This window comes from Phaenicophaeus curvirostris, chromosome 5, assembly GCF_032191515.1.
Source record: "Phaenicophaeus curvirostris isolate KB17595 chromosome 5, BPBGC_Pcur_1.0, whole genome shotgun sequence".
NCBI classification, from domain to species: Eukaryota; Metazoa; Chordata; class Aves; order Cuculiformes; family Cuculidae; genus Phaenicophaeus; species Phaenicophaeus curvirostris.
In genome coordinates, this window is record NC_091396.1 from 43,802,609 (window position 1) to 43,823,586 (window position 20,978).

Genomic DNA, 20,978 nt, shown 5'->3' on the forward strand with positions numbered 1-20,978 from the left:
TGGAAGAGACCCACCCGATCATTGAGTCCAACCACTCCTATCAAACACTAAACCATGTCCTCAGCGCCTCATCCACCCGTCCCTTGAACACCTCCAGGGAAGGTGACTCAACCACCTCCCTGAGCAGCCTCTGCCAGTGCCCAATGACCCCTTCTGTGAAAAAATTTTTCCTAATGTTCAGCCTGGACCTCCCCTGGCGGAGCTTGAGGCCATTCCCTCTTGTCCTGCCCCCTGTCACTTGGGAGAAGAGCCCAGCTCCCTCCTCTCTACAACCTCCTTTCAGGTAGTTGTAGAGACCAAAGAGGTCTCCCCTCAGCCTCCTCTTCTCCAGGCTAAACAACCCCAGCTCACCCAGTAGGGTGAAACTAAAACCCTACTGGGTTTAGATTCTCACCAGATGAAGTTTAGAAGCTCAAATGAAATCCGTGTTTTGGCATGCACACACCAAACAGCCACACCAACAATTCTCACAGCACAAGCAGCCAGTGCAGGGCACAGCTCTGCAATAGCATAACAGACATGAGCAGTTCTCATTCAGAATGCACAGCTACGTGCTCTTGGGTACAGATAAAACGTCAAACTGAAGCATTGCAGGTATTCATAATCTATTTAATAGTGGGACATCAAAGAAATACTACATATTTTTGTTGAGCACATTAGATTTTGATTTAAGCAATTGCAACGGATGCAGGAATTTCTCAAAAATATTTTTCTATATTCTACAATCCACAGTTTACTGTATCAGTCTAATAAGTCATATCATGATATAGTGCTGCTACCTGGTCTGATAGTCTGATCTTTAGCAAAGCATCCTGCCCCCTCCGCCCTCCCCCCAAAATGTTGACAAAATTCAGCCAAATTCTGAAAAAAAAAAAAAAAATTACTTTACGACCTATTTTAGACTTTTTGTTGACCTAAACACAATGGGAGCTACCAGTTATACACAGCTTATGAACGACGTTGCGTTTTAATTCTAAAAATCTTCATGCTGATACAATAAAGTATTTTATACAGCGATCAACTTTTAATGCTTTATTTGTTGATTGAAAGAATATACATTTAACATAAACCATACAACATCAGTCATCAATTCAAACATTCAGCTGGTTTCCTTACATTTTCTGTCAGGAGGTTTTTTTTTATCTGATCACATTTATAAGATAAAATCTCACCACATCTGGCATATACACACACTGTGCCAGTGGATTCACTCTACTGATGTACATATAAAATCCGCATGGTATGTGCTCACTGGAGACAAAACAGCGCACACCTGTCAAAAGGTCATTTTAATATAAGATGGTAAAACCATTTGTAAAACACATATAAACTTTTTCCATAAATAGAATCATATCTGGACATCTGTTGCATAAATTGTGTTTTCCAAAGCTTACAATATAGCAGCCAGGTCTCAGCACTGCTGGGCACCCACGTTGGCCACTTACTTTATTATTGCAGACTGTCCTTTAAACATTAAATGCACAACATTCGTACCACTTAAAACTGGGGTCAGGTGGAAGTCTCACAGAGACCACGTCTGTACCGCGGTTGCCCTGAAACAGTTAAATCGGCTTTTAAAGCCTCTCAGATATAACAAGATTTTAAAACATACTTCATGGAATGTTCTTCATGCATCATAGCAGCTCATACCTGTGATAGAACAAGCTTTGTATTTGTTTCCTTTCCTTCCTTTACATTCACTATTCACAGTGAAACAGGTGCATGTTTGTTAAGAGTTCTGAGGTTGCTGACTGAGCCACAGCACAGCTGTGTACCACAGGTCGAAATTCGACCTTATATATTACAATCTAGCAGTATCTGGCTGGCCAGAAGTTGGCCTGCCCCTGCCAGCATGTGGGCACTTCTTCGTTTTTAATCTATTCTTTGGCAGCTGACACAGGCGCTGACAGAGAAAATCCAGTGACTTAGTTGCTAGGGATTTCACGACTAATGTTTGTTTGCAGGTGTACACCTTTGTATTGAAGTCTTCACTTACATTTTTTACCCCATCGGAGTGCACATTCTTGTTTTCTTTTAAACTTTGGCCCAAAGCTAACTTTTAAGGAAGATGATACAACATGAGAATAAACGAGGAATATGCAAAGAATCCAAAAGACTGCAGCTTATGGAGTGAATCTGCTAAGTGGAGGTACCTGAAAAGTTAATGTTTCACACTGCCGCTTATCAGCTAAGGAAAGCTGAGAACGGTCCTAAGCCAAGCTTCAGAATCTGCACGTGAAATAAAGCAAGGTGAGAGTCTTACAATGGACAGCCCTGGATAGACTTCTCTTCCTCTAAGCCTATTAAGTAGCATGCTACCAGATTAAGCACACAATAACAGCACAGAAATCCACTGGGCTATGGATATGGGTATTAAAAAGAGTTGGCTCCTGAGCGCAGAACTCCGATATAACAGTAAAATCATTCAAAATGCAGTTAACTCAATAAAAGTAAAGTTAGCCGGCAACCTCAGACAGCCTTTGGCTGTATCTCTGCAAGGTTTGGTAGACAAGTCCATTAACCGTGAAAACCCTAAACAATGCCACTTTCAGCTTCTAAACCAATACCCGACTACGTTCTTTGATCAAGAAGTAGAATACACATATATAATTCTATATAGCTAATACTGATTAAACACAGCACAAAAGGGGTTAATTCACGCTACTGAAAAAAAAAAAAAATAAAAACAAAACCAAAAAACCCCCAAAACATAATAGGACCCTACTTGCATATGTAACCACAGGAATTGTAAGTAAGGAGCTAAATGCCTTCACTGAAGCTTTGCATCTCTCTGTAAAAGTGACGGGTTGGCTCAGTGAAGACACTGAGCAGCTCTATGTCCATGACTGCGTGCCAAGGTCGACCCAATCCAAGAGATACTTGCTCAATGAGATTGTGTACTGGATCCACATCCTGATCAGCCAGTTCTCCTTGGTCGAAATCAATGCTTTCTTCTGTGACTTCAAGAACTTTCAGGTCAGAGCCACGAAGACGAGCAATTGCAATAAGATTATGAGCCCAAACTGTGTAACCTAGGGGAAAAAAAAAAGTTACTCCGTCATTTTGCTACATTGTTTTTACTGCAGTAGTTAATACCAAAACATATCAACATCCTTCCCAATCTATTTTGTGGTCTTCCATCTGGCAGAAACCCCTATTGTTCTTTTGGGGTTTTTTTGGCTGCGAGTAGCCCCATTTTTATATTCTGAATAAGGAAGGATCAAAACTATGTCAGGTAGTTTGGTCAAGTTTTTCTACCTGATTTGTAGAAAACTGGACTTCTTTACTCCAAGCTAAGTTATATCTACAATTTCAAACCTCCTGTGATCTACTTCACAGTATAAATAAAAAGAACTTAAAAAATGAAAAATCTATTTTAAGCAAATGTATGAAAGGACTGTTTCAAAACAACCTGTGCTGGAAACAAAATTTGAAGTTCGCTTTTGTTGCATAAGAGGTAGACTTAAAAGAAACCCCAAATACAACAACAAACCAAAACCCAGACCAAAAGGCTCTGCAGGAAATGGGTCACATCGGTGTAAGAAACCCCAACCAAAACTGCATGCATCTTATTATTCCATCTGAGATTAAACATCATTATAAAGCTTCCATCTCTTTCCATTAGTGTATATTGGCACCCCTCTTTTAAAACACCTACTCTCCAGTTACCAGTACCCTGGCTCAGGCAAATGCTGAGCTCCTCCTTATTCAGATGCAAACTAGACTTCCCTTTTTGGGAGCTCTGCCAACCAGCCTTTCCATTGCAAAAGGAAAAGGCTCATTTCTGCCTTCATCGTTCTCACAGGTGCTAAGCCTCTTGGTGAGATGCCCACTTAGATTCCAAGTACAGCTGCAGTCTGCACAGTATTTGAACTGGGAGAGTTAAGCTGCTGAGAAAAAAAACTAATCATGGTTTGGTCTCCAACAGCACAATTAACGCACTCTACATCATAATCAATCAATATAAGACAACTAGTTAAAGAATGAAAGATTCTGATGTCGAAGTAATAAACGAAGGGGAAAATTTCATCCTGGTTTCTTTTACTTTTTCTTGTTGCTCGTTACAGGTTTCCTGTAAGTAAGTTGCTCAAAGCATGTTTTCAACAAAGCCTACACACATCTGTATGGCTCATTCTGGTCTACTAACCACTAGGAATGCATGAATTCCCACAATTTTCATCTGCATATACTTCATCGCCAGCTGTCCACAGAAGATGAAGCTGCCTATAAGGCAGTATGACGTTAAATCAAATGGAAAATTCTACCTGTATGCTGACACTCCCCTATCAGGATCCAAAGAAGCTCACAACACCTTTCAGTTATTTTCATCATAAAGGAACTTAGGAGTCCCTGCCAGAAAGTGTAAGAACAAAGGGAAAACCAAGTGCGGTTAAGTCCCTGGTACCATCCTTGCAGTTCAAGTATATGGCTTTTGCTGTAACTTTTCACAGTCATATCCTCCTTGCTCTGGAATAACCATCTGAGTCACATCATTTTAAATTAACCCTCCTTTTGAAAGTTTTGCCTGAAGTTTCTCAGTAACCCTCCAGAAGCCAAATAGCCTCTGGGTAGCTAAATATTCAGAGGTAACAGGGAATGACCACTTCACTACAAGTATTACTGAACAACAAAGTACCGTGATTTATTTCTCCTTGCTAGTAAAAATTGTCAACTTTAGTTTTGCTCATGGACAGAATAAAACTCAGAATCCCATAGACAACATGTTTCCAACACAAAGTCTTGAAAATCCACATTAAGTGTCCTCCTCTTAAGGAATAGGGTGGGGCATGAAGGGAAGGCTTCAGCCCCCACAGGCAGGCTGTGCTTTTTATTCACAACCACACTCTCTTCACATTCTTCCTTCATTCTGCAAGAATGTATTCAATAACCTGCAAACAGCTTTCTTCTGCCCTTGAAGATGCTACCTTAATGGAAAGACGGTGACTTCCCCCAAGATGTGGAAGAGAATCTTGAGGCATACAAGGAAAAGAGCGTCCTTAGGGTACGTTTTCCCCCTCCTCTTTTGTTGAGTGCCAAGTGGCAGCCAAAGCTATAAATAATCAAAACTTTTTCCAGAGCAAACTATAGCAAAAGAAGGGAAATTAAAAAAAGGCTGAAAAGTATTTGAAGCTAGAGAATAACCGCTTCAGAAGACAGGAGACGAAACCTGAGCACTTCTTATATGCTTTATATAAGCCAACTATGGCAACTTGAACAAACCCACCATTTTTCCTGAAGGAAAGTATCAAGAAAAATATGACAAGAGGAGCCAGGAAACATTACTTGGTGAACCTCAGAAAATACATGTGTGAGGCTAAGACACTGTAGTGAAGCATCAGAATGTTCCAGATCTTTCTTACTAGCCATGTTCTCACAGGTGGTACTCTAGAAGAGGACGGATTTTAAGGGATGGGTGGATGAGGCGTTAAGGGGCATGATTTAGTGTTTGATAGGAATGGTTGGACTCGATGATATGGTGGGTCTTTTCCAACCTGGTGATTCTATGATGCTTATCCTATAGTACCAGAGAAGTCACTCACAGCTTAAAAAGAAGATCAGGAGGCATTTTCAAGCAGCTTAGCTAGCTCCTGGTGCAAGGAAGAGACAAAAGAAGGGGAAAGAATCTGAGCCCCATTAATGAGATCAAGGGTGATACTTGACCATTCTCTCTCCAGGTATACACAGCATCTCTCTAAAGAAAGAAGCAGCAGCAACAACCATTTGCTACACAGAACCGCAGCAGGTGCTTGCTTTGCAAATGCTCTGCACAGACCAATACCTTCTACTAAACAGACATGCGCTGATACTAAATGATACTTATGCTAGCTTATGTTCAGATATTTTACCATCCTTCTAAATTTAGGTAATAGATATTAGAGGATTTCCCTTTAGCAGAAGGGTAATTTAAGGTAACATGTATTTCTTTAAAAACAAAAAAAAAATTGAAAGAAACTGCCAAAATCCATTTAGAGCAGGAAGGTCATGTACCAGTATCCAAAATCTGTCAGACCTGGAAACTATAAAGGAGACAGCTGAATTGATTTTGTTCCCCCTTCCAGTGATTTTTCAGAAGACAGTGCAAAAACCTTTTCTAGCAAATACAGCAGGACCTTCCTACTTCAACCAATGGAAAACCTAACGTACAGCCTTCTCTGCTGAAGGTCTCTTCTGGTTGTGCTGAATGACTAGAGATCTACTCCTAGTAAAAGGAAGTGAGCACTCACTATTACTCAACACAACACAGAATCGTTGCTTAACTCCTTCACACAACGGCAGATAGTCTAGGTAAGCTGATTCCAGCATAAACAAAAAGAACTGTTCTGTGTTATTTCAGTTCCAGTGCCTTAAAATTTGCCAAGCTGTGACTTCTAGCAAGTATTGTACCGAGGACAGAGCTAAATACAAATGCATGTGCTTTTTTAAAAAATTTGCAATTACGTTGCAAATAAATGGGTGGGATTAACCTAGCTCTGGTCTTACTGGTGAAACCAATGCTCTCAGCAAGGCAATCTCCTTCACATTATAGTTTTCAGCTTTCATCTGCTGGCAAAGACTTACCAAACCAGTAACAGACTTCCTCCCGTCAGCCTTGGGGCACTTAACCCATGTTATTTACAAACAGGAAGCACAATCACCTCATCTTACTAGCATATGAGCTCGTGGTAAAACACCAAACATTTTCAGTGCTCACGTCCATGTAACAAGGCACTTGGTGCCACTTGCACAGTGCAGACAGCTTTCAGGATAAGCCCTTGGAAGGCTCAATTCTTGGTTATCATCGTTTTTGTGAACAGCCTAGTAAAATCCCATGTGACTTCTCAACAGAAGTTAGTAAGCTACAAATATGTTTAGAATTCATACAGAATAAATACCGCCATATTTTCAAGCACAGAAATAGTATAAGGTACAACAGCACGTATAGCAACTATGCAGCAGACTTTTGAACACCACTCCACTAAAACATATTATGATTAGAAAGGCTAAAGTGTTGTCTTTCAAAGGCACATACTATGCCCGTGCAGTGTATTACCTACCATGAACAGCTAGGAGAGATAATCTTGTGCACCTCCAGGCTAATAGGACAAGTGGATCTTCATTCCGGTTGTCACTAAGATCTGGGAAGCCAGACATATCTATCACATCATTCATTAGAATAAAATGAGTGAGGAACTTGTCATACTGCCTGGATATGAGGTCAACAACAGCCCCTGAAACACAAGTGATGTAGCTGTCAAAGTGAATCCTCTCTAGGGGAATACTGGGCTTAAGAATCCTTAACATATCATCACTCTTGACATCAAAAGCCATTATGTAGACCCGAAGATTAGTGCTGTTGCGAGTCAGCGCCTTCCAATTCTCATCTTCTGGCATACTGTCCAATGACTTGTGCATTATGGAAACACTGTGGACCAGGAGAGACAGTCGATGCAAAGGCACATGGTTGCTGTCAGCCAGGACTCTTGCCATTTCAGCTGTAAAATCACAGAAATCCAAAGCGAGCGAACGCAGATTCACAAAGCGCTCCAATTCAACTGCAGTGATAAGAGTGGTATTACCAGGGATGTGGTTGTCCAATAAGCTCAGATGTTCCATGGTGTTGGCTATGGGGTTTGATAAGGAGGACAATGATGTGGGAGTTACTATTTGCAGCATAAACCCACAAGACAGCCATTTCAATTGCCTGCTATTGCCTAATATCTCTTCAAACAGCTGTTGGATTCTGCAAGTAAACAAAACAGACAATGATCCTATTAAACATGGTTTAGTCTTACCAATTAAATACCATTCCATTTTTTTATTCAATAATTATTCTTCTTTCATTTATGGCCTTATTCTGCAGGAAGGTGCAATTATTACAGTACTTGTGAAGTACAAATGTTAGAGCCTGACTCTGAAGAGCTCCCACAGCAACTAAACTCTCATTGCACTTAAGAGGTTAAAACTGTAAATTATCTTGAGAAAAATTATGTACTGCTCCTTTCAATAACAGTAGTACACTATGAACCTTCATTTCATGTATTTCTCAGCACGCATTTCACACCCTCCCACATACACTTTAAGGTTACTCAAATAAGAAAACCTGTAATCCTTCTAAAACACAGTTCTTGTTTTTAAAAACAGCTTTTCATATTCACTAACCTCTCCAGAACTGCGGATTCAATATGGGAAAAAAGAGTAATTTTCAATGAAAGGTTGCAGAAACTTGACTCTGAGCATAAGTCAGAATGATCTGAAACTACTTGCTTGACTTTGCTTATTAAAGGGTGAAGAACAAACATAGAGAGAAAATCCTTTAAATAGTTCTGAATGTACAGCTAACTGGATTTTCAAGTGCCAACAGGTTCAAGTTTTACTAAAACAACCCAGACCTGGTAACGTTTCAATCTCAGATTACTAATGCCAGATAATTTGCTGCACGATTACTATACACTTATTCTGATGCATCCCACCTCTTCTGCCCCTGTTTTTTAAGAGAGGGATGTTCTTTAATTAGATATTTAATTCAGGAAGGCAAAAAAGGTATTCTGGGATAAGACTGTTATAATACTAAATTCAAATAATACAGTTAAACTCACAAGCTTTCTCCAAATAAATAATTTTCCAGTCTTCATCCCACAACTGCTAATGCCCAAAAGAGTCCTCCTGCCCATATGACAAGCATCTTCGAGCATATAACATTCTAGGACACGTGTAGACGAGTCTGATCTCAAACTCTGGTCAGCCAGAAGGCGAGATCAGCATTTAAGGGATGCAGTTGAGCCAGGTAACAACAGCTCCATGAAACACCAAGAAATAAGATGTAAACATTTCCAGTACAAAATTAGCAGTAATCTTTGGACCTCAAGTCAGGTAATGTTTAGCACTGAACACTTTTTCCTTTATTGTTATGAATATCTATATACTTTATACTTCTAAGCAAAACAATGTTACAAAGTTATTATTCTCATCCACATATCTGTAATGGAGATAACCTCAAGACAAAACTAAAGGCTTGTTTAGCCCAGTATCCGACTGGCCGCAGAGAAACAACGCTAATGCCTTAAGAAATGCAACAGAACAAGAGAAGTATGTAAGGGTATGTCCCAAATACCTCCCCAGTTTCAGAAAACCTGTAACTCAGGCCTCCTGAGCCAGAACTGGCTTTCTGCATTTAGTAACCCTCGGGACCTCACTTCCACAAATCTATCCAGGCTCCTCTAAGGAAGGTAAGCTTTTAGCAACTGTAACACCCAACAATAAAGATGTCTGCAGCGAGATTCCCACCCTTTCTCCCTTGCTCTGAACTCATTATCTACTACCTTTGATGCCCCATAATCCCTTCTGTTGTAAGAAAGTCAAAAGATCAATCCTTGTTCATCCTCTTCCTATGAAAATTCTCATTCATCCTCTCCCTTGCCCACACGTGCTTTCTTCCTTCTCAATCAGTTTTAAACAATAGGTCAAGAACCATAGGTAGCTTTGTTGTTTTATTCCTGAATTCTTTTATAGTTCAGATAAGCCCTATTTGATCCTTGCTATGTTTGTTTCGTAATTATCCCTGCGAATCCTTAAACTGAAGGCAGATTCTCTGACAATTCCCCCAAAAAAGGTTTCACCACCCGCACCTCATTTCTTATAAAGACTCTTCCCTCTCCCTCTCACCAAACACCTACAAAAGGTGCTGTACTGGTTGCAGCAATGGTAATATGGTAATTTTGTAATAGCCCAAGTAATTTTGTAATATCCCAAGTAGTCAATCTTTGAAGTGCTTGTAATTTTTCACAGAACAAATGAAAAGACAACAAATCAGTTTTGAGATGCTCAGTAGAACACTACTATCAATATACCTCACTGCACTAAAAATCTGTTTAAATAGTGCTTCTGATATGACGACCTAAACATCTAAGATTAGAAGAGTACTGATCTAGTATTCACACAGCTTAATGAAAAGAAATATGGTACAGAACTCTGCAGCTGTAGGGGGGTGTTCCTTCCTAAATTGCACTAATTAACTTCTAGAAAGAGAGATACTGATGTAATGCTATCTACATATCAACTTTTTAGTGCAGCACTGAAGTGTTTATACAAGTATTAAAATTTATGCTGACAGTCTACCAACCCACAGGTCATAAGAAAGGTTTCCAGCCACCTTTCCCAGTTTTTTCCCAATTTAATAAAAAAAGAGATCAAACACGTCAATAGAGAATATTTAACAGTGAAAACTTTCAGATTGTTTTTAATATCTAATTTATACAAGATCAGACAGGAAGCACAATATAAAACACATGCCATGAGTTTTAACATATTTCAAATAAATGTTTCAAATACCCTAACAGGGGTTCCTCCTCCTCTACAAATTCTTATGCACTGGAGACAGAAGACAGACCGAAGCCTGACTAGACAGGCCAAATTACTGTTCTGTTTAAGACCAAAAAACAGTCCTGACCAGTACTGAAGCACATTCATGGCCCTGGACAGGAAACAAGCTTATTCCTATGGTCCATATGGAGTCCATTTGTTAATTAAAGACTATCAACTAAAACGTTTTATTTAGTAGCAGAGGCTAAACTGGTTCTTTTGGAAATCAAACTATCTGAACCACATGGATCAATCATGGGAAGCAGACTTCAGAAAGTCAAAATTTTAAACAACTAAAGACAAACATGTTTATGCTGAGCTTCCCACCAGGAATGAACTAAGCTGTAAAGAGAATCTAGAAAGTAACTAAGGATACACATGCTATACAGAAAATTAACAAGCCCTGCAAACCCATGCTGATCACTGCAAAAGTACACTTTTGAAAACGCAATCCAAAGCCTCCTCTCCCTCTGAATAACCTTTAGTCTTAACTTGGGGGAGCATCCTAGTAGTTCTGTGCTAGCTGAGATTTCACCCATAGTCTGTAACACACAGCCCAATGCTACAAAGCATCATATTTTCTTCCCTGACTGCTTCAATTGCAGGAAGTTCATGAAACAGCTAGTCAGGTTTATCACATCAGTCCCCAAAACCCTCAGCTACCAACAGGGCTCTTCCCAAAGGTTACACCATTACCTTTCACTGCCAGTTATCAGTATCCATGTTTTGCAACTTAACTGATACAAACCCCAAGTGCAAAAGACAAGACTAAGCATAAAGATTTACTTTCTGAAGTAAATTTGATACCAGTACTGATGGAACTTGAGAGCATTACATAAAACACTGTCAGCTTTCCTTTAATTTAGAAAAGGACTAGCAGACCCCAAATACATTGTTTTATTCTACAAAAAAACCCCACCCAAACAAAACAACACACTAAAACCAACCAACCAAAAAAAAGAGATAGCATTTACTTGCTCATTCCAAAATGTGCAAAGTTCAGTATTCACCTAAAGACCAACTTCAAATTAGATGATGAGTTTTGAATGGTTTGTGGCTCTGAAACGTGCATACTTATTTTTTTATTTGTTTGAAAAAATAAATGTTTAACCATGCACTCAGCTGAGTAAATATCTGCTTAGATGACTCTCCCTCAAGCCTCCAGGCTAAGATTTTATTATATATTTATGTTTTCACAACAAAGGACATGAAAAAACGAGCTTTTACTGAATCAGCCTTTTACCTGCACAGAGAACTAAAATGCGTACGTTAAACAGAATCCCAAATTGCTCCAAGTTCTGTGTTCTAAACATAATGGATGACAAAGACACAGTACGTGACACGCATCTGTATTTGCACAGTTTTGCAAATTTAAGTCAGGACCAAACATTCATTTGAATGTGTGTGTTCACATACATATATTGATCTGGTTACATACCTACACTAGTACTAAAATAATTCCAAAAAATTAAGAGTAAAGATCTAGAGTCGCTCTACTTATTGTGCTCCCAAGCTACCAGAAGAAAGATATTTAAACTGACAAATTAAAATGACAGTATTTGGGTTTTATCTATATGGAAAGTTTTGGCAGAACTGCCAAAATAGTTAACTTAGCATCGCTCCTTACATGGTAATTGATTCCATAAGTCAGTAGCTTTTTACATTGTATTTAACCTTTTCCAAGGAAGAACTAGCTATTCTGATTACAAGCATTTAAGGACTGTACTGCAATGTAATTACGGCAAACTAAAATACACTTCTGCACTAAAGCAGCATATTGTGAGCTACGATCTTCCAGGAATTCTGCAAATACATAACTAGTTTTGGGATCTAATTTGCAGTAAGTTGTTTGTGTTTATGTCTCTTTCAAGTTTACTTGCTATATGTCCTCAATTCTTGTGAAATACAACAGATTACTTCCTTTTCTAATTTTTTCATGTACAACAGTAGTAGAGCTGCTGGTAAAAACCCCTCTATGCCTCCTCTCCTTTTGTGCCATTAATATAATATTGTTTCTAGAACACAATGAAAAGAGGAAAGAAAAGATTCTCACCCTGCTGAGAAGAGGGGGAAATAAAGCCACAAAATCAGACTACTTCATGTAAATATTAGGAACAGAAATCAACTCAATTTAACAATGTAGATTCTCACCCTATTAAAACACTTAGAGCTTCCTCAGTCACGTATTTCAGGCATGAAAACGTGTTCAGTTACTTGGTTTTATTATTTTAATATCTTTTATAATTACAAATATAACTTACTGCTTAACCTTCTTGCCATCAGGGTCAACCTGGCCGAGGTACGTGTTCGATACACTTCCATTTTGCTGCAGAATACTTATATCCCCAAAGAGACTTAACTTCTGGAGGTTCCTATGAAACAAAAAAATAAAAAGTAATCTGTACACAAAGTCAAAACACTTTGAGGAATCATTCTGGAAGACAAAACCAGACAATAAGAACACATTACTACATGGAACATATGGCCTTGCTTTGGGAAACACCCGACTATCCTGGAATATAGACACGTACGGAACTGAAAAAAAAGAGACTGAAGTATAAAGGGGAAGAGGACTACACAAATTGCTGAATCCAGCTGTAAAAGCAAATGCCAGTTTTCAGTCACCACAGGAGCATTTTCAGCAGGCCAGCACCATAAAGAAAACTACCAGCAGTGCTTTCATGCACTTCTTAATCCTTGGAACATATATGTTAAGTGTCACAGATGAAAACATCAGATACCTATTCCTTTTAACATTTAACACTGCATGTAATGCCCAAGTAGAATGCAGCCACAAACAATCCTGTCTGAGCACTTACGTGTTGTGACCTGATTACCAAAGAGAGCCCAAACCAGCCTCAATCGAGGCCACACAAACCTCAGACAGGAAAAGCGAAAGCTCCCCATGCCCTAATCAGTGTCTAATTTCTATTGTATCAAAGTAGGGGAACCTGTTCTAATATTTCCCATCAGTGACCAGAAGAGGAGTAGCGGTCCACATATAATTTAAGTTATAAAACCTGAAAAGAAGTGGAAGAAGAACTTTCAAGTTTATGCTGGAAGTTTATGACTGTGTGCTAGACAGTTTTCCTTTCCCTAGTACAGTTTATTTCTCTGACTTGCATCTTTTCTATTCCTAAAAAAGATCAAGCAAGAGATACGAAAATTACTGCAATGTTAAGAGTAGCTGTGTGTCATTTGCTATTAAGATTTTTATTTTTTTTAGCCAATGAAGGTCAACATTTTATTTATACACGCTGTAAATTAGATTTACTCCTAACATGCAAAGACTAGTCTGCACTTGGTAATTAACATGGCAGAAACACCAGTTTAATCACAAAAGGACACATGAGTTGCATTAATCTTAAAGAGCAGATGTAAATTAACCTGTAGCTGACAATTAAGTGAGTTACATAAATCCTTATTTCTGCTGGCTTACAAATCATATGCTATTATTTCAGATCAGCTTTGAGGAAAATGCAATACACTTACAATTCTCAAAGCACAGGGAAGCTATGGTGCCTGTCCACTACCTCCATGGTACGAACTGCTATTCTACCAGCAGGGTGGGGAAGCATCAGGTAGTCAAGTTTTACATTTTTTTAAATAAATAGGAACTACAGTCTGTTATTGGTATCTACCATAAGTTGTAATTTACCTGTTTTAAAGTTTCTATATTCACTAGTTTCTATATTCAATTCATACACTATTTTCCTGAAATCTATCCAATGCTGTATCTGCTACTTTTCTTCTATAGGTGAACAACATAGTAGCATGACCCGCAAGCTTCACATTGAGTCAGACAAATACTGGAGCAAAATACCTAGAGTTTACAACCATTTCAGACATTCTAACAATGTCATATTTAGTCTTTTAAATACAGAACGACCGCACTGATGATACATTAATAGAAACTGAGCCCTGCATGTGCAAATGCTCAGTATTCTACAAATCTGACTAAGAATATGCCTGATCATACTGAAGAATAAGATTGGCAGGGAAATATGAAGATGCTGGCACTATTTTGGGCTATTCTTTCCTCAAAAGCTGCAAAAGACAGTCTGGTATCACAGGGAAAGCAGCAGAAACCTCCACCTTGTGTTAAAAGCAGCATTCACAGCCAATGCTCTAATTAAGCCTTCATCTTCTGATCTTAGCAACTTAATTTTGAGAGCTAGGAGACCAAACAGTCTTCACAACAATTTTGAATCACCTGCATATTCCTATTATAGGCAGGTCTTGTTTTGCACTTCTTCTACCCCCAGTGAATGCAACTGCAGGCAGGTATTAACCTTAAAGCCACCAAACTACAGGACGTGTGAAACAATACTAGTATCCCACACATTTTTACTACATCTATTTGACTGCCCATTTCTTGCACTAGAGACACAATAAAAAGTTTCCCACTTCAAATACTAAGTGATGAAAATATCCCATTATTTTTCCATTCACAGCACAGTTATTGTGATTGACAAGTCTGATCACAGTTCAACACAGTATTAGCTTTTTGTTACTATCCACAGTGTCATATAATCTCTGTGGCATTCAGTTCACAACTCATCCTTATTTCAGAGTTAGGGAAGTGACTTCTTTTTAAATAAAATTATTTAGAAGTTGATTGTTGTCATCTGCTAAAAGTCCTAATGCCATCTTAATCCTATGTACTACCCATACACAAACCTGGGGATAAACGTGTGTTGGGGCGGGGTGTGGGGACGACTTCTAAACCATCTATTTTCCATTAGCTAAAAAACATAGTAAAAATAATAAAGCTTCTTACTAGGCTCAATCTTCAGGTTTGGTCAGTCTTTCGGATTTCAGAGTTACAAAAAAGCACACAATTTTCCTTCTGAATGATCAGCAGTTGCTTATTAGCTGCTGTATGCACTGAAATGACTCACAGAAAGTTTGTCACCCTCCCACCTGCCTTCCAGAACTTTGTTTTGAAAGATCAAGTTGAGAAGGCGTAGGTATCAGGATCTCTCACAAGCCACTAAGAAATAACTCATCCCTCCTGATACTGCTACAGAACGTTAAGCCCACTCAACCCTTTATTTTTAATAAGAAATAGAAGATCAACTGTTTAAGCAATAATATACGTTTTTATTTTCCTTCATTTACTGTCATAAACGTAACGTCACATATTGCTACGAATACTACCTTAACACCTTTTAATTAAACAAAATATAGATTTTTAAGGCTCATCATGGTCCTAGTGCTACTAAAGCAATATTTGGGGAGCAGTATGCTGCCACCAACAAAATAAAGTTTATGGTGACTTGAGGTAGACCTCAAATATAAGACAGACCTAGAATGTGCCTTTCTGAATGATAACTGGCTGCCAGCAGTGATATCTATCAGAATATTATCAGTTTTAAAACCAAATTGTGGACAAGTAGTTATTTCCTTAGTTCCATCAGAATTAGCAAAGGTTGCTCCAAAATATTTTTTTCTAGAGACTTAAAATACAGATTTGCTTAGAAATTGGCGATTTTACGTTGTGTAGGAAAACGCTTTTATTAGCAAAAATACACATCATTCTCCGCTACCCAAAAGAGCATCTAGAAATTGCACTACTTTTAGTCATTACTTTTCTTAGGTCTGCGGTATTGTAAATCCTCAAGGAATTCTAGAGCCATCCAAAGTACATTTTTCCTTCCTGCAAGGAGGGGGGTTGTTACTGCATTGTTTAATAATAGATTGAAAAGCCTACAACAGGATTACACAGTTAAGAAACAGCATACCATTTCACAAAAGTAGATTTCTTCCTCCCCGGTTCTGAAGTACAAGATGGAAGTTCTTTGAACTTCTCTGCCAAAAAGCTATCATGAGGGTTGACAGGAGTTATGAAAGAACCATCCTGTTTTAAACTTAATTCCAAAAGGAATGCATTTACAGTGATTCAGCCACTGGAGAAGTTAAAAATGCTGCTGTTTCCATTATTTTGAAAATCACAATAGCCATCTCATAACATGCGGCTAACAAAAGAAGGAATTATTAATTAACTATCCTTGAGTTACAGATGAATAAACAGAAGCAGAGAAATGGCCGGACTACAATCGTTCCTCACACAAAATTAAGCATCACGCAGATGACGATGCCTCCACTTTAGATACACAGTCACAGTAAGAAGTAAGCAGGAATTTGGCATATGTTAATGCTCCTTCCCACCTGTTTCAATCTCAAAATTCTACTTAAAGAAATAGAAAACAATGCTCTATACCCAAACTAATAGGCTAACGGTAGTTAACTTTCAAGATAAAAGAGATATCAAAATAAACTAAAATCCCCATCTGTTCAAGGGAAAAAGGAGTCTATTCAGAAAGTAAATCTGAATAAGAAGTCCAATGTTTACTGTAAATACCCCCCCATTTTTTTAACACTCGTTAAAAAAAACCTGCTGTAATAACCAGGTACCCCTGTTCCTCAGTCATACATTATTTATTTCCTAACAAACAAGCAACAAAGCACAGTAATGCAGAATCCTATCAAAGCTGGTAACTTTTCACTTCTATTTTACCACCAAAAATGATACTCATTTGCCAGACAACAGATGCTGGAGAAAACTGTGAGAATGAATTGATAAGTTTTGCTGCAGCTGGTTTGTATGTTTAATTATCTTGTCATATAAATCTGTCTTGTATCGAGAGATAATACGCAGACAATCTCCAGACATGATGTTTAGTTGTCTAGCAAGATGCAATTGTTTTGGGTCAAATGATAACCTGAAGGGAGTCTCCAGACACGGCCAAATACTCCAAAAATACAATGAGCAATCTTAGAGAGATTTATATGGTTCTTGGTCTAAAACTAGTATATATACCCACTACTTTTGTAAGATGGTATGCCTTTTTTAGAAGGGCATCCAATTCAGCGCTGAATTGTAAAATAAAAATATTATTATCTTTGCTTCAAAGACTTTTCCCTTTTCAATATTTTACCAGTGAATGAGTGTTTCTCACACAACTACTTCTACAAAGTGCTTCAGTGCCGTCCTGAGCACACTGTGCATACAGAATCTGTAAAAAGAACTTCAGAAAGCAAGCGTCCTTGTACAAGTTTCAGATAAAGCCACGGAGAATAAATCTTTTTCTAAAGAAAAGTGTACCAAACCCTTCTCACAACACATTTAACTGTAACAGCATCATATTTTAGTGAGATGGAGGGAAAATAAAAGCATTCTCATTTTTCCAACAAAATCCCCAGGCAACATCTCCTGCAGATGCTATTTACTTTAAAAATCCCATGTCAGTGTAGCAATTCTTGTCTCAGATCAGATCGTCAGCAACATCGCTTCAACATTTTTCCCCACTTATGACATCAGCTGGATTTCCCAAAGACTCCAGAGTTAAGTGAGCTCCTTCAAGTCAACGGAAACCCACTCCAGACAAGTGATGACGATTCGAGGATTCACAGGGCAAGAGACAAACCGAAGCAAAGGCAAACTGGGGCTCAGGAGCCGTTCTCAGAGGCCGCGTTTGCAAGTCCCCCCCCCGCAGCTGCAGTGCAGGCAGTACCTGCTGGGCACGGCAACTCTGGCTTCCCACACCCCATCCGCGTTCAGCTCGAACCAAACGGGAATGACACTGAAAAGTTCTCCTGCTACAACACAAAAGAAGGAAGCTGGGAAGGCCTCAAACTGCTCTCCAGCCCCTCCGGCATCACAAAGGGGCGGTGACCACACCATGACACAGTTGCAGACAGATTTCCGAAGGCCATCCCCGAGGTTTAATTCATCTGAAAGATACCCCGAAATACTTCCACCTTTTTCTGCTTCCTAGATAGGCGAAGTGATAGGCAGGCAGACGGAAAATAATATTAACTATTTCCTACCCTAAAATCTACACGGCATCCCAAACGCATCATAACCTCCTTCTAACAGCTCCGTCTTCCTGTTCTATGCGCTGACTAGAGGCCATGCACTAGGAAAACTGATTATTATCTTTTAAAATGGTATTTATCTTGATCACACCACACTCGCTAAAGAAAATGCACGCATTTCCATTTTAAAGAACTCCAACCCAAGAAAATTATCTAACCTGCAAAAGTCACTCTGAAAAAGCAGGTTCGGAACACATCAAAAGTCCAAACCAAGGGAAAAAGATTCCTATTATTTCTTAAGGTCTCTTCCTTAAGGTCTCTTCCAACCCAAACTATTCTATGATTTCAACTCGATGTGGTCAATGAAATCCTACGTCAGAAGTGTTCGGGTTGGTTGTTGTGTTTGGGTTTTTTTTCCAATAAACACAAAGACTTCTTAGTAAACCTGAGCCCAACCTCGGCTTTGTAGGTAAAAGGAGAGCTAGCACGGAAGCTCAGCAACAACAAAACCCTCGTAGCTGGAGCGGTGGGTGCCCCTGGGGCAGCATCCCACCACCTCTCTCCCTCCAGAAAACACCAGCGCTCTAATTTCCCCCTCCCCCTAATTTCTTAAGACTTTAATTATTTTCCAATCACGCGTCAGAGCCCCGAAGCCTGCCTCCAGCAAGGCCCGCGTTTCAAAGGTGCCATGTTAGCTCGCCGGGCTCCTGCCTCGAGGAGGAGGAGGTCGCCGCCGCCCCGTCCCACTCCCCACCGGTACCTGTTGTTGCGGACGCTGGTGAGGACGCAGAGCAGCAGCTCCAGGTAGGTCCTCAGCAGGTCGAGCCACCGGGGGCAGAGCGGGGGCGCCTCCCCGCCGCCCGCCGCCGCCGCCGCCGCGCCCTCTCCCGCCGCCGCCGCGCCGCCGCCGTTGGGGTAGTTGTCGGCGGCGAACTGCACGCGGAGCTCGCGCACGAACCACCCGCACTTGCGCATCAGGAACTCGAGGCGAGGGCGCTCGGCCGGCGAGACGCGGAGGCTGAGGCGGAGACGCGGCCAGAGCGCCGGGTAGAAGAGGCACTCCCGCCAGTGCGAGCAGGCGGCCGAGGCCCGCAGCCGGTCCGGGCCCGCCAGGAACGAGAAGATGTGCACCACCAGCTCGCTGGGCAGGGAGCCGGCGCCCACCGCCTCCCTGCACACCGACATGCCCGCCGGCGGCCCCAGCCCCGCTGCTGCTGCTGCTGCGGCGGCCACAGGCGGCGGCGGCCCCGGCCTCGCCTCCGGCTCCTGCGACAAAAACAACAACATCAACGACGAGGCGGAGGGGGCGGGAGCGGGGACGCGGACGCCGCTGGAGGGGGGGGGGGGGGCGGGGGCGGGGGCGGAGCGGGCCCTACCATCGCCCGCCCGGGAAGGGGGGCGGGCCGGGCTCTACTACCCGTTCGCGGGGGATGGGGGGGACACAGGGGCGGTGCCGCGCCGCTTACGGTAGGAGAGCCGCGGGGGGGGAGGTGGGGCTGCCCCGCGGCGGGAATGGAACGCGCCGCCGGCCCAACGGCCCCCGCGAGGGGCGGCGGTTAACCCGTCAGTGCCCGCGGCCCCAGCCCGATCCCGATGGGCGCAGCTCCGCGGGGGAGCCGGGAGCAGGGCGGGGCGGCAGCTTTGGGCTTGGGAAAACTCGGGAAAGGGCGTCGATCCGGTATCTGAGCGCCCGTGCGCCTCCCAGCCAGCGAAATTCCCTGGGCAGCATCGCAGCTGCGGGAAACGCGCTGAGTGCGCGGGGAGGGGGGAGCGGAGTGTCCGTGGGACAGCCCGGAGGGATACGTGAGGGGATGCTCCGCACCCTGGTTCTCTCTGAGCCTTAGGAGTCATCCGCTTCATCACGCCAGCCGCGGGTGCAGAAAGAGCCGCTCTGGTGCGTACGGAGCTTGGAGAGAGTCACGTTATGGTGCTGCAAAGGCTAAGCGTCAAAAGGAAGTAAATCTCAGTTGCACACGTTTTACAACTTTAAAAGCCTTACTGAAGTTAAATGGATTACTGGCAGTATCTTGAAATAACGCGCCTAAGTTTATATAACAGTTTTATATCTGACGGTACAGAAACGCGCACAGGAAAGAGCGAGGGAGATAGAGCCGAGGCTCCTGTTGGAGTTCCGGACAGGATCCCCTAAACAGATCTACCAACACCCAGATCTCCCCCTTTACTCGCTATTTCCCTGCCGTGAAAAAACCGGTATCGTTTCTGTTTGCTCGAATCTGGCCGCGGGGGAACGTGTGACAGCGTCTGCCGCTTCTCCCTGATTAGGGAGAAGGATCCTAGAGGGGCAGATGTTATTGAGAAAACGAGACTGTAGCAATTCCCAGCTGGACGATTCTTCTCTCCTCAGGGCCCGGCGCTGCTCGGCACCTGCGCCAGCGAGCGGGAGCTGCACAAACAACCCGCGTTTCTCGCCAGGTAAGCTCCGTGCGACTCCCGCTGCGGATTCCCTGCCGGGTTAGGCTGAACTCCCCGGGCAGCTCCGCAGCAGCCGAACTCCTCCGCCCCGGAGCGATGCAAATTAAAGGAAATTTATGCGCCTACGCGTCTCCGTACTTTACTACCCGCTCGGCAACTCCGGGCTGCCGGGCTGGCGATGAGTCCAAGGGCTCCTCAGATTACTGTGGTCTCTTAATCTGACAGAATCCAGCTCGGTGCCCGGGGATTACCGAAGGAGTTTTAAAGAAAAGTGCTTTATAAAGGCGCTGCTTCTGCGTTGCCCGTGCCGATCGCGCTGGACCCGCCCGGGACTCCTCCCCGCCGCCCCTCGGCGCGATCGAGGGGCCGGGAGGGGGCGGGGCGGG

General features: G+C 41.8%; 1 protein-coding gene across 1 annotated transcript; it reads right to left on the reverse strand.

Moving 5' to 3' along the window:
* Window positions 1-1,017: 1,017 nt before the first annotated feature.
* Window positions 1,018-19,463, reverse strand: FBXO33 (F-box protein 33). Its single transcript, XM_069858479.1, has 4 exons — window positions 18,920-19,463; window positions 12,600-12,710; window positions 7,035-7,720; window positions 1,018-3,032 (listed from the first exon to the last, which is right to left on the reverse strand). Exons 1-4 carry the CDS (start codon window positions 19,444-19,446, stop codon window positions 2,761-2,763), a joined length of 1,596 nt encoding a protein of 531 aa, XP_069714580.1. The 5' UTR covers window positions 19,447-19,463; the 3' UTR covers window positions 1,018-2,760.
* Between the last annotated feature and the right edge of the window lie 1,515 nt (window positions 19,464-20,978).

What these genes read in the sequence shown, in the direction of transcription:
- FBXO33 (XM_069858479.1), bottom strand. Translation starts at nt 19,446, where the DNA reads ATGTTGTTGTTTTTGTCGCAGGAGCCGGAGGCGAGGCCGGGGCCGCCG. An exon ending in GATGGCAAGAAGGTTAAGCA is followed by an intron (nt 7,721 to 12,599) that starts GTAAGTTATATT and finishes GTTTACTTGCAG; the next exon opens with AATCCAACAGCTGTTTGAAG. An exon ending in ATCTCTCCTAGCTGTTCATG is followed by an intron (nt 3,033 to 7,034) that starts GTAGGTAATACA and finishes TTTTTCCCCTAG; the next exon opens with GTTACACAGTTTGGGCTCAT.